General features: G+C 37.8%; 1 protein-coding gene across 9 annotated transcripts in view; it reads right to left on the bottom strand.

Moving 5' to 3' along the window:
* HIPK3 (homeodomain interacting protein kinase 3) overlaps positions 1-13,513 on the bottom strand; it is a 107,576-nt gene that overhangs the window by 4,778 nt on the left and 89,285 nt on the right. For 3 of the 9 annotated variants that reach the window (XM_012803911.1, XM_012803907.1, XM_003781217.1), the window contains 8 exons: positions 13,163-13,286; positions 7,358-7,479; positions 7,001-7,125; positions 6,481-6,642; positions 5,675-5,971; positions 4,588-4,728; positions 1,289-1,524; positions 864-991 (listed from right to left, as the gene is read on the bottom strand). In XM_012803911.1, the coding sequence (XP_012659365.1) occupies positions 864-991; positions 1,289-1,524; positions 4,588-4,728; positions 5,675-5,971; positions 6,481-6,642; positions 7,001-7,125; positions 7,358-7,479; positions 13,163-13,286 (1,335 nt within the window). Of the gene's footprint in view, positions 1-863; positions 992-1,288; positions 1,525-4,587; positions 4,729-5,674; positions 5,972-6,259; positions 6,323-6,480; positions 6,643-7,000; positions 7,126-7,357; positions 7,480-8,737; positions 8,834-13,162; positions 13,287-13,513 lie in introns of all 9 variants that reach the window. The other 6 variants (XM_023508703.1, XM_023508734.1, XM_003781216.2 and 3 more) reach the window with 4 other exon arrangements.

The raw sequence follows: 13,513 nt of genomic DNA, 5'->3' as shown, positions 1-13,513 counted from the left end.
CAGCAACCTCAAACTCTTGGGCTTAAGCGATTCTCTTGCTTCAGCTTCTCAGTAGCTGGGACTACAGGCACCTGCCACAACACCCAGCTATTTTTTTTATTATTGCTGTCATTATTTAGCAGACCTTGGCTGGGTTTGAACCCACCCACCCTGGTGCGTCTGGCCAGCGCTCTAACCACTGAACTACAGGTGCCAAGCCCACATAATTATTATGAGATAGGCACTGTCATCATCACTGCTAATACAGCCTATTACTACCCCACCACTCCTCACAGCTGCCATGTGCGTGTGGAGCACTTATATGTAAAGCTACCACTTCACACATATGACGTTATTTACCTCCAAAACAACTCCATGATATGATTATTATTCCCATCAACTAAGGTCTAGATCTGAGTTGTTAAAGAGACCTAAATAAGATAACATATTTAGGTAATATAATTGAACCCAGATCTGATTCTAATACCTGTGATCTTTTCTTTCCAACTGAAACACAACTGCCAAGTATAGTGCTGAAATGATGGAAAGTATTCAATATGGTTAGGTGAGCACTACTTTTAACACGTCAGAAAGGCAGCCATCAATCCATTAGTGTATGTTCTGATTTAAAGGGTTGAGACAACACTAAAATATTAGCTAAGAGAATCTAAGAACTCAATCTTTCTGAAGAAGAATATGAGTTCTATGGATCACTTGCTTAATTATCCTATTATTAGCCAGTTACTCTTTAGTCACTTGGAATAGTGAGAAGGGGGAAACTTTATTAAGACTGCATACAGTTTTGGAATCTTTTTCTCCATAAGTGAAAAACAACTGCTAAATCTGAATCTCAGAGACTCTTATGAATTCATAAATAAACATACCTGGCTGAAGTTCAAATGCTGTTGCTGGAATGCTGATGTCAGTTTCTGCTGACGATTACCCACTGCAGAAGGCTGGTTTAATTTTCCAGGGGCAGATCGTCCCTTTATTAACGGCTGGCATATAGAATCTGACAATGAACAAAATATTAGAGAACTGATACCTTTTCCACCTCTTTATTAGAAAAAAATTAGAAAAATCTTTAGCTTCTTTACAAAGTAGTGATTTGAGAACCTTAAAATTAAAAAGAAAAGAAAGCTCCTAGTTTCCAAGCACTGGATGATATTAGAAGGGATTTCTACTATGTAATAGATGTGGCAGTGTCAGGTTGCAAATTCCAAGATGACTTCTGGCAATCCTGTTCTCTAATATTCCTAGACTAAGATCTCTTAAAGGACAACCAGGGAAATAGGAAGACTCACTTTACCTGTGTTTGCCATATGCTCATCGGCATTTAATCCACTTTCTAGTCCCACTGGTGGCACCACGACAGTACAAACAGCTGGCTTGGTTCCTGTGTCAGCAGAGGTTACGAGTTCTGTGTTTTGATGAGTACCCTCCACAAAAGTGCTCTCTGCAAATGGGCTGTCATGCCCTGAAGAGTCTGATGTTGGTGAGCCATCCACAGTGTCACAACCACTTTCTTGCTCTTCATCTGACATACTACAAGAAGGCACTTATGAATATTTTTTCCCACATTAAATCTAATAGTAAGTAATACCCAGCCTCTAGCAAACTGATGAGAATTTTCCTTATTTATATATAATTCTACCCTTTTCCAATAGCATTTTTTCATAAAATTTCTAGACCTTCAAATTAATTCTCTATTCAGACTGCTTAACCCTAACTCTGTCCCAGTATAGGATTGTCTGGTAGCATTTAATTTTTTTTTCTCCTTTTCCTTCCCATTTGATCTTTAGTATCAGTTCATAAAATTCCATTTCAGTTTATAAATTCAAGATAATTTCATTAAGCTATGACAAAGAAATACTGTTCTGGATAATTTAAATGAAATGCTACAAACAAGGCCAGACTAGTGGCTCACACCTGTAATCCCAAGACTTTGGGAGGCTGAGGCGAGAGGATTGCTGGAACCTGGGAGCTTAAAGCTGCAATGAGCCCAACTTGGGCAACAAAGTGAGAAAAGAGAGGAGAGCGATACAAGTATGCAATTTGGATATTTCAGATTAAATTCTAATGTTAAGATACGTGCCTTTCACGATAATCTGGGTCCTTTTAACTAACCAGTTATCTGAGCGGTCTGCCCCACTCCTCTGAAGGCCTAGGCAGAGCCCTGTATTTCTCATCTCGTCCTCACGTTCTTTGCACTTGACAGTCTCTCTCTCCTTGGGATTTCCACAGCATTTACTATCTCTTTTAATAACTCGTTTCACATTTAATAATTTGAAGCACCTCTCTTTATATGTATTTTATTAATATATCTTTTATATATATTTACACCTATATTTTATGAGTATGTATTTATGTAATGTATGTATGTATCAACTTCCAAACTATATTATAAGCAACTTTTAATAAGAAGATATATTTAAAGTTCTTTATATCTTCCAGACTTTGGAAAAAAATATTCAATACCATATTGCCTGCCAGGTGCAGTGGCTCATGCCTATAATCACAGCAGGCATGTGATTTGAGAGGCTAAGGTGGGAGGATTGCTTGAGCTCAGGAATTCGAGGCTTGTCTGAGAAGAGTGAAACCCCAGACTCTTGAAAAAAATTGAAAAACCCAGCTGGGCACTGCAGTGAGCGCCTGTAATCCCAGCAGCAGCAGGATGCCCACAGACCGAGTCTGAGGTTGCAGTGAGCTACGAGACCTTTGCACTCTGCTCTGGACATAGGGTAGAACTCTGTCTCGACTCCCCCACCCCCCCAAAAAAAACATATTTCCTAGAAAAAAATGGAAAAAATGTATAAAACTAAGACTTAATTTTTTTTTAATTTTGGTACCACTAAAAAAGAATTCCTAAAAGCTAAAATCAAAGGTATTTAGTGACAATTCTTGTAGCTTCTCTCTTTTTCTTTTCTTTTTTTTGAGTCACAGTCTATGTCACCCTCAGTAGAGTGCCATGGCATCATAGTTCATAGCAACCTCAAAGTCTTGGGCTTAAGCGATTCTCTTCCCTCAACCTCCCAAATATTTGGGACAGGCACCTGCCACAACGTCTGGCTATTTTTGTTGTTGTTGTTCTCATGGTTGTTTAGCAGGCCTAGGCCAGGTTTGAACTCGGCAGCCCCAGTGCATGTGGCCAGCGCCCTAACCACTAAGCTACAGGCACTAAGCCCCTTTTTATTTTTGTTAAAGGCAAGGAGGTCTTGCTCTATCATCCAAGCAGAAATGCAGTGTAGTGATTATAGCCCATTGTAGTCTCAAACTCCTGGGTTCAAGTGATCCTCCAACTTCAGCTTCTGGAGTAGCTGGGACTACAGGTACATGCCACCATACCCAGTTAATTTTTAAGGTATTTTTTGTAGAGACAGGCCTCTCTATTTTGCCTAGGCTGGTCTTGAACTCCTAGTCTCACGGGATCCTCCCAACTCAGCCTCCCAAAGTGCTGTAATTTCAGGCACAAGCCACTATACCTGGCTGATGGCTTATCTCTTAATGTGTTATCTCCCTTACACCAGGCTGGTAAGGAGAAGCTTACTACTTTAGTAGCAATACAAGTCCCTGGCCAAAAAGAAGGCTAGGGCAAAGAAATATGGATAAAATCATGCAAATCAGTCACCAATGAGAGATAAAAATCATAGTGGAAGGCCGGGCACCATGGCGTACACCTATAATCCTAGCACTCTGGGAGGTGTGAGACAGATGGATTGCCTGAGCTCACCACAGGTTTGAACCCAACCTGAGTCAGAGTGATACTCTGTCTCTAAAAATAGCCCAGCATTGTGGCGCCTATAGTCCTAGCTACTTAGGAGACTGAGGCAAGATAATAGCTTGAGTCCAAGAGTTGGAGGTTTCTATGAGCTATGACACCATGGCATTCTACCGAGGGTGACAAAGTAAGACTCTATTTCCAATAAAAAAAAAAAAAAATCATAGTGGATATGCTATAGACAGTGTGACAATAATTACTTCACTATGCAAAGTATTCCTTTTTTACTTTAAGTATATGTTTTTATTCAAAAATGAAGTTACAATAGTAATCTGTGGAGCTGAAATTAAACATGTTTTCTTTTTTTCCTTTTTTTGAGACAGAGTCTCACTCTGTTGCCCTGGGTTGAGTGCCATGGCATGATTATAGCTCACAGCAACCTCAAACCCTTGGGCTCAGGTAATCCTCTTGCCTCAGCCACCCAAGTAGCTGGGACTACAGGCACCTGCCATGATGAAGATGCCCAGCTAATTTTTTCTATTTTTAGTAGAGGTGGGAGGGGAAGTTATCTTGCTCTTGCTGAGGCTTGTCTCAAAACTCCTAAACTCGAGCGATCCACCCACCTTGGGTATTTTCATTCAAAAGCCTTTTAAAAATAGATGATTCTTTAAAATTCATTTATTAAAACTTTAATTTTTCATTTCAAGCATTTCTAGAACAATAAAGAAAATGACTACTAAAACTCTGAGATTATAAAAAGTAATCTAGTTTAAAAACTGTGTTCAAAAAAGAAGTCACTACCATAAATTCCAGGTACTTATGAAACAACACAGGAAGAAATCATAGGCTTTTTTGTAGACTTAGTATTTCTACTATCAAAATTCCTTTACCTATTCGGTCTCTTGCAAGGGGATGGGCTGGACTGCTCTGAGGAGCTGGTGCTCAGAGTACTATCAGGACTACTTAGTGAACACATCCGATCAATGTTCAAAGTGCTCTGGCAAGCTTCACAATCTAGACTACCTTTACATCTGGTGGAGGAGAAAAGAGAAAAACATGGGTCAAAATGAGAAGATACTTGCCAAGTACCCCAAATTTACATTCTTTAATTAAGGATATGAAAACAGTTAAGAATGACCTATTAGACAAAAAGCAAGTAAAGCATACAGGGAATAATGCTGTAATAACCATGGTAAATACTATTTAGAACGTTCCCTCTGTTTAGAATCTGATTCTCTAACTTTTTTTTTTTTTAAGAGACAGAGTCTCACTGAGTCACCCTCGGTAGAAGTGCCATGGCATCACAGCTCATAGGAACCTCCAACTCTTGGGCTTAGGCAATTCTCTTGCCTTGGCCTCCCGAGTAGCTTGGACTACAGGCGCCCACCACAACGCCCAGCTATATTTTTTTTTTCTCTGCAGTTTTTGGCTGGGGCTGGGTTTGAACCAGCCACCTCCAGCATACAGGGCCAGCGCCCCACTCCTCTGAGCCACAGATGCCACCCACACCTGGCTATTTTTTGTTGCAGTTTGGCCGGGACTGGCTTTTGAACTCACCACCCTCAGTATATGGGGCCAGAGCCCTACTCATTGAGCCACAGGTGCTGCGCCTGATTCTCTAACTTGAAGGTTTTTATCCCCAGATTAATATAAGGGTACATATGATTAGGTTAGTTGTTTGCATTAGTAAGATAAAGTCCAAGTTACAGCTGAGTCCTTCACCCAGGAAGTGTGCCATATACCCCTATATTGTACCCATTAGGTGTGAACTTACTGATCCCTTCCCCTCCTCTCCTTATTAAATTTAATTGTGTTTTTCTCTCATTTAGTTCTATAGTTGTTGATGTACTAGTTTCAGCTTAGTACTTCATACTCCAAAGGACATTGAGAAGGAAAAAAATTCTCAGAAAGTTATTTTTTTTGTACACCAGAGGGCGCAGTCATTATCCTTTACAAATGACTGCCTTGGGCACTTACTCTCTCAGTGAATGTCGCTGTGAAGTTTCTTCCTCATCAGTGTCGCTGCTAATAGTGATCACACTTACTGCAGGACTTGGGGAGTCAGCAATGATAATGGTTTGCCGCTGTTTGTCTGAAACTGATGAATCAGAGTCCTGTCTGATAGATGTTTCACAGCAATTTCTTCCCTCTCCTTCTGAGTTACGATTGTCCTGTGTTTCTATACAACTTACTTCCTCGACATCTTTCTCATTTATTACTTTTGGAGAAATAAATGCTGAATGTGGGATATTGGTATTCTGCAATGAATTACTCCTGCAACCAAAGGAATAATTTATAATTTCTATAATCAAAATATGTAGATGACATTTTTCTAAGCTATATTGTTAAGTTGAATAATGCAAGCCTTTGCTTGTTTACATATAACTATAACAAACATATAAAGTATGAGCTTTTGTGAAATTTAAAGTACCTCTACATGTAGTGTAGATTGCATTTACATATATTTAAAAGGTCATTTTTTTCTGTAAATGTGATATCTGAATGTCTACAATTGCTACATTATAGATAGATAAGTCAAAGGGGCAATAAAGACAATCTTACCAACTGAAAGCATTTATTTCCTCTCTTCCTGGCTCCCATTCCATTAGTTTTACCAAAATACCTCTGAGAAATTGAGAAGGGAGCTGGCTTAGTGGTTTGTAACAAAGCTACCAAAGAGGCCATTTTGAATACAACAGAGTGACCCTTAAGTGTTCATGCAAAATTCATTTTAAAGATTAATTCTCAAAATGCAGAGGAAAATTAAGAGTGCCAATACCAACCTGTTCTGGCAGAGTTTATTTTTCTTGGTAGTAGCAGGTTGAGGCCAGACAACATGTGCAATGCCCACACTAATAGGCTGAGGGGCCGATAAAGTTATCTGATTGGTTAGAAGAGGTTGAGGCATCACTGAGTTATAATGATTGCTGCGTGACATCATTTTCCTAGGGAGAAAGTTCAGAAAAATTGAATCCCTTCTTTATTAAGATCCATTCACAAAAAAGCACTTTTATTTTTTTTTATTTGTTTTTTTAGAGACAGAGTCTCACTTTCTCACCCTCGGTAGAGTGCCATGGCAGCATCACACAGCTCACAGCAACCTCCAACTCCTGGGCTTAGGTGATTCTCTTGCCTCAGCCTCCTGAGTAGCTGGGACTACAGGTGCTTGCCACAATGCCCAGCTATTTTTTTGTTGCGGTTTGGCTGGGGCCAGGTTTAAATCCACCACCCTGGTATATGGGGTCGGCACCCTACTCACTGAGCCACATGCACCACCCAGAAGCACTTTTAATTTTAACTTACCCCCAATCTCCAAGCCTTTGTGAGCAAGCCACACCCTCGGAAGTTAGTGTAGAAGTAGCAGGAGCCATGGGTGTTACTTGTTGCCAAGCAGGTACCAGCATCTGCTGTGTTCTACCAGACCATGTCTATTCCATCAGAGCAAAGCAAAAGAAAACAAAAATTAAGTTATAAGTAACTTAACTTTACTGTATCTTAAATTCAAATTATTATATCAAAATAAAAACTAACAATTACAAAAGTTAAAGTCAATAACCTATGAAAAGAACTGAAACCCTATCCAGGTCATTTTTGTTATTTCCCAATAGCATAGGCTAATATATGGAGAGCACATATCCAAAAGAAAGAATTACCACCAACCTGAGAAAGAACTCCTGGTCGGATCTGTAATGGCTGCACAGCTGGAGCCTGAGTTACGAGGGGAACTGTATTATCTACCCTTATTGAATAACTAGTGGGTTTACCATGTGTTGCAGGAATACCTGTGAAACAGAACAGTTATCAAATGATAGGGAAAAAAAAAAACTTCCTCTGATTTAACTTATACCTTTATTTTAAATATAAAGAATTGCTTAAAATCCGATAAGGATTATAAATTCTAATACGCAAAATTTTCACAAGACTAACAACACATACTATTAGGAAAGTGAGGTGCTTCCTATCAACCTTGTGGTACACAGCATTTAAAAAAATCTTATGAAGTTATTCTTTGTATTAAAATGCATACTATAAAGTTGAGCCATTTATTTTTCTTGAAATTTCTCATTTCCTTTAAAGGTTTGCTATTGAAGCTTTACTTGCCTTTTCAATAGCTTTGTAACTATGACAACAAGGAAAGGTGAACCTGGCTTGATATTGAGATATCCTAGCATGTTCTTTTCATAGAATTTTTAGCTATGATTAATACTTTTTTTCTTTAAAACTGTGATAGGATTTAATGCTCTTGTTTAAAAGGGAAACGCATCACAACTCCATAATGCAGTGGACATGACGGTTTACACAATGAATGAAATTCAGGGATGGTACATTCATTTCAACCGCCAAAGGGAAAGCAAAAAATAACCTATTCAGCCTAATTTGATGATTTAACTATACTTTGCCTAATGTGGATGACTTGACTAGTTTTACTAGCAGAGAGCTGAATGGAACTCCAGAACAAGCATGTTACCATTCTGCTTACCTACTGGGCAAATTAGAAACCAGGATTACCAGCAATGTTAATCCTGTTGATGTTAATAACTCTGTTTCATACATGGCAAAGTACCTTTTAAAAATTAAGTCTTACAAAACTGAACTTTGAAGATAGCAAAGTAGTACCATATTCCAAGTTAGAGTGTTGATTAACAAGATTTTAGGGACATCCCTCAAGATCAGAAAGTATATGAACTAAAATCAATTCACTACTTAATAATTCCAGTCTGTTGCAGCAGCTGGAAAGTGAAGGTTATTTAAATACAATTGGTTTGGATATAAAAGTGATGATGTTTTTTTCTGTTCAGAGATAAGAGAAAAATATAATTGTTTTCTTTTCCTACTGAAAAACCTTAAAATTTTTATTGTACACATATAAGTATTATTCCTTAAGAGAATGTTAATTTTGTTCTGTTTATTTTCTTCATAGAGACTTTTATCTTACTGCCAGGGTGTTCTACTACTCTCTGTGCTCTGCCTAAAGAGCTAGATACAAATTAAGTTTAACACAAATCTACAGGTTTGTTTTTTTTTAACTGATCTTCTTACCCCTTCCAAAAAGCATGTCTTGATCAGCAAATTCTCCAAGAAATGGAATATAAGCACACCCAGGCAGTGTAGATATATGGCAGCAATAGACAATCTCTTCAAGAAAAAAAGCAGAATTCACTTTGACAAGGATGAAAAGACAGAGCGAATTCTCAAATCTGAACAAAAATCTCATTGCCCTTAAATTCTCTCCCATAAGCAATGCCTTAAGATGAGAATTCTCATATATATCAATCTCTCCACATGAGAGCTAATTTTTGATTAAATACAACAGTGGGTTAAGATCTCAATTTATTATACAGTTATTAGGTTAGCTGTAAATTTACCTTTGTTTGTATTTGCTTTAATACTTGGAGAACTAGGTACAAAAACTCATAAAGATTGTTTCACTATAACAGAGGAGAATTTTGCTGGCATGTATTTGACTCTAAAATAGTAGCTGTCATCCAGAGGGGATGAATAATTAATCTTCCAGGTTGCTAAATAATTTTAAAGTTTTGCTTAATATATAAAACTAACATTCTAATTTGTTAAATAAAAGCTCATTTAAGTCTTATGTACTAAATAACAATTTCTTTTAAAATAAGCCTACTCTGGCTCGGCGCCTGTGGCTCAATCGGCTAAGGTGCCAGCCATATACACCTAAGGTGGTGGGTTCGAATCCCCAGCCCAGGCCCGCCAAACAACAATGATGGCTGCAACCAAAAAAATGGACAGGCGTTGTGGCGGGCGCCTATAGTCCCAGCTACTTGGGAGGCTAAGGCAGGAGACTTGCTTGAGCCCAGGAGTGGGAGGTTGCTGTGAGCTGTGATGCCATGGCACTCTACCCAGGGAGATAGCTTGAGGCTCCGTCTCAAAAAAAATAAATAAATAAAATAAGCCTACTCTTACAGATGTAGTATCTATATGCTTATACTTGTACATTAAACCTATAATATCCAAAACATACAAAATGCATGACTAAAATACTATAGCTCCAAAGGGAAATAAAATGCTTTTTTTTTTTTTTTTAAATTGAGACAAAGTTTCATTTTGTTGACCTTGGTAGAGTGCCATGGTGTCACAGCTCACAGCAACCTCAAACTCTTGGGCTTAGTGATTCTCTTGCCTCAGCCTCTCAAGTAGCTGGGACAACAGGTGCCTACCACAACACCTGGCTATTTTGTTGTTGTTGTTGTCTTTGTTGTTTAGCAGGCCTGGGGCGGGTTTGAACCCACCAGCCTTGGTGCATGTGGCCAGCGCTCTAACCACTGAGCTACAGGCGCCGTGTATGAAATAAAAATCTCAGGTGAAAGGGACAGACAAAAATTTATTTTTAAGTACAAACCACAATGGTACTACAATTACTATCCTATAGGTGCCCAATAATTATTTTTAAATATTTCTTGGAAATGGATTGGTACATTATGAGGAGGAAGCATTACGAAACCCAATATTGAGATTTTCTATAGGGATGTTATGACTGATTAGAGGGAAAGCTTTCACTTCTAAGGGAAACACTTATACCAGGATGAAAAAAAAAGAAACAACATCTTTATAGAACTTGCCTCTCCTACTGCTACTGTATCTGCTACTAAGCTAACACAGATTTTGCTTCCTCTCACTATTAATTCTAATTCAAGAGCATTATTCTTGATGTTTAATGGCTTAATAAGAGTTGAATCCTTTTTATTCAGTTATCCTTATTATTAACCACTCAATAATTTGCTATCATATGTACAGAAAGATTACTAGCTTTTTATCAATTATAAACCATATAGAGATAAAAGATTCGTCTAACTTCACTGAAATGTTGTAAGAATGATGTTAACCTTGTTTAGAAATGTGTCTCATCAAGTTCCTTAAGTTTTTGCTATAAACAGAAGGTAGACTCTGGGGGAAAACTGCTATTTCAAACCTTCATGAAATATAGCTCAGTGTAGGTGGTGACCTTCAAATTGACTTTGGGACATGACAGAAATTACTAGAACCAAAGAACCTGTATGTTAATATAGATTAGAAACTTAGCTGAAAGTGCATTTGTTAAGTGGTATTTGTCAAGATACCACTGAAGCGATAACTGATTTAAAAATTTACCTTGTATGCTGAAGTATTTAGAAGTAAAATGTCATAAAATCTACCACTTATTTTCAAAGGGTATAGGTACATGTACTACAGATAATACAAATATGCTAGAATATTAACACTCACTGAATCTAGGGTAGAACATAGGAGTCCTTCAACTTTCCCCTGTGTTTTGAAATTCTTACAACAAACAGTTGGGGAAAAACCAAAACCAAAAAAACACAATAGCATCTTTTAAGAGTGCTTACAATATAAATGCAAGCATTTTTATTACCAAAGACCAGCCGTGGGTCACCATTTCAGATACTCACAGACCACCACTGAATCACAATATCATCTTTACAAGCAACTATTTGTCTTTTTTTCTTTTTACAGTGATACAAATCCTTCTCCCAATGAGATCTTATATGAAAACCCAAAATATAAAAGTGATAAAAGTAAAGCTACCCTGGTAGAACAACAGTAGCTAAAAATCTAATCTGTTTTCACATCTCTCTCTCTCTCTCTCTTTTTTTTTTAAGACAGAGTCTCACTTTATTGCCCTCAGTGACATCTCAGCTCACAGCAACCTTAAACTCCTGGGCTCGAGCAATCCTGTTGCCTTAGCTTCCCAAACAGCTGGGACTACAGGCACCCTCCAAAACACCTGCTATTTTTTTTTTGGAGCGGGGGGGTCCTCCCTCTTGCTCACACTGGTCTCAAACCCCTGAGTTCAGGCATTCCACCCACCTCAGCCTCCCAGAGTGCTAGGATTACAGGCACGTGCTAGGATTACCACGCCCAGCCTGATTTTCCTATCTCATATTACCAGCCAATCAAGTCAATAAACATTCTTGGTGCTTTATTAAGTAGTATGGGAGATAGTAAGATAAAAATTTTTTTTAAGTTGCTCAAATATCCATAAATAAAAAAAATCAGGTTGGTCACAGTGGCTCACGCCTGTAATCCTAACACTTTGAAAAGCCAAGACATAGAAGACTGCTTGAGACCAGGGGTTCAAGGCCAGCCTGAGCAACATAGCAAAATCTCATCTCTTTTGAGAAAAAAATTATTTACATATATCTATTTATATTATAGATAGATATATATATACACACACACACACATATACATGTGGTATATACACACATGTATGTGTGTGTGTGTGTGTATTAGCCCAGTCTGGTGACAGGCACCGGTAGGCCTAGCAACTTGGGAAGATAAGGGAAGATGATTATTTGAGTCCAAAAGTTTGAGGTTACAGTAAACTATGATTGTACCATTGCATTCTAGGCTGAGCAACGGAGCAAGACCCTGTCCCTAAAAGTAAACAAAATAACCTCAGACTCCAGAAATATTAGAGCTAGAAATGACCAGGATATTATGTATCCAGTTTGCTTTCTTTTACTAAAGCTGAAATAGCTGGTAAATAGACCAGCACAGACTCACACAGAAAACAGCAGAAAGAGAACTAGATTGCAGGTGTTGTGACTGAGCACCAACTGCTTTCATGTAGCATCATCACTAAGCTGTTCACGGTGATTTAGGGGCCCCTTTGTAATTGACCTCTTGATTTAATACAGAACTAGATGTCTGAATTATATCATCCAGGCCATGAGAAAAAAATTAAAAATAAATTAAATTAAAATAGTAAAATAACTAGATACAAAATCTTAGCAGGACAAAATCCTAAGAAAGGACCTAAGAAATAGGTTATTCCAGTTGCTAGGTTTGTGGCTACTGGCCTGTTTTTTGCTATCATGCTCTAAAAGCCACTAAAGGATTTGCCAGTATGAAAACATGTGGCTCTTGAACAGTATTCTGCCACCCATCTCTCTTGAGGATTTAATTGGCTATATTTATCTAAAGGAGGAACATCATCTAATTTAATCAAAATCAATCCATAATACAAGCATTTTTACCTAAACTATAGGTAAACAATAAGACTATGACATTTTAGGGCAGAACTCTTTTAACCAAAATTATTAAAAACTCAACTCTTACTCTAATGTTTAGTAATTATGGACAAAAAATATATACTTACCTGATCATTTAAAAAGCAGGTGCTACCCAGTATAGGGCAACCTATAGCTTTCCAAGCTCATTACTTACTTACTATTAAGGTATTTTTATTATGTAAGATTCTATAGGAAATGCAATTTTCATATAATCCCATTTTGTTAATGATGACTGCAATGGAACTTTAGTCAAGAAATGAATGCCAGTGGTCTCAAGGCTACTGGACAGTTTAAGTTAAACTCAAATGCAGCACTAAATACAAAAAATACTGTCCAACAAATTTAATGAACAGCTGACTAAACTTGCTTAAAAATAATGCAAGCCTAAATTCAAAGCATAATTTAAATGACTTAAATGAAATACCTTGAACAGTTGGGGGGCAGATAATCAGCGTCTGCTGAAAAGCATCACCACAACCAAACTGAGCAGCTCCTGCCTGCAGAGGTATTCCATGGTGTACAACTGAATGAGCGGATGTGGTCAACGCCTGAAACAATCAACGTACAGTACATTATACACTCCAGTCTGTTATGTTACACACATGCTATATAAAAAGAATTCCAACAAGTTTCTTAAAATCATAATTCTACAATAAAAATACATCCAGAAAAACAGAATAAAAACAAGCTAATCCAACTAAAATTTAAAAACGCATTCTACTGAACTCTACTTTTGGTAGAGTGGTGGCACTGGAGGGGAGGTGAAAGACACTGA

Source organism: Otolemur garnettii, unplaced genomic scaffold (assembly GCF_000181295.1).
Source record: "Otolemur garnettii isolate 467f Iridium unplaced genomic scaffold, OtoGar3 scaffold00001, whole genome shotgun sequence".
NCBI classification, from domain to species: Eukaryota; Metazoa; Chordata; class Mammalia; order Primates; family Galagidae; genus Otolemur; species Otolemur garnettii.
The sequence above is the reverse complement of the archived record's forward strand: the minus strand, read 5'-3'. Positions and strand labels throughout refer to the sequence as shown.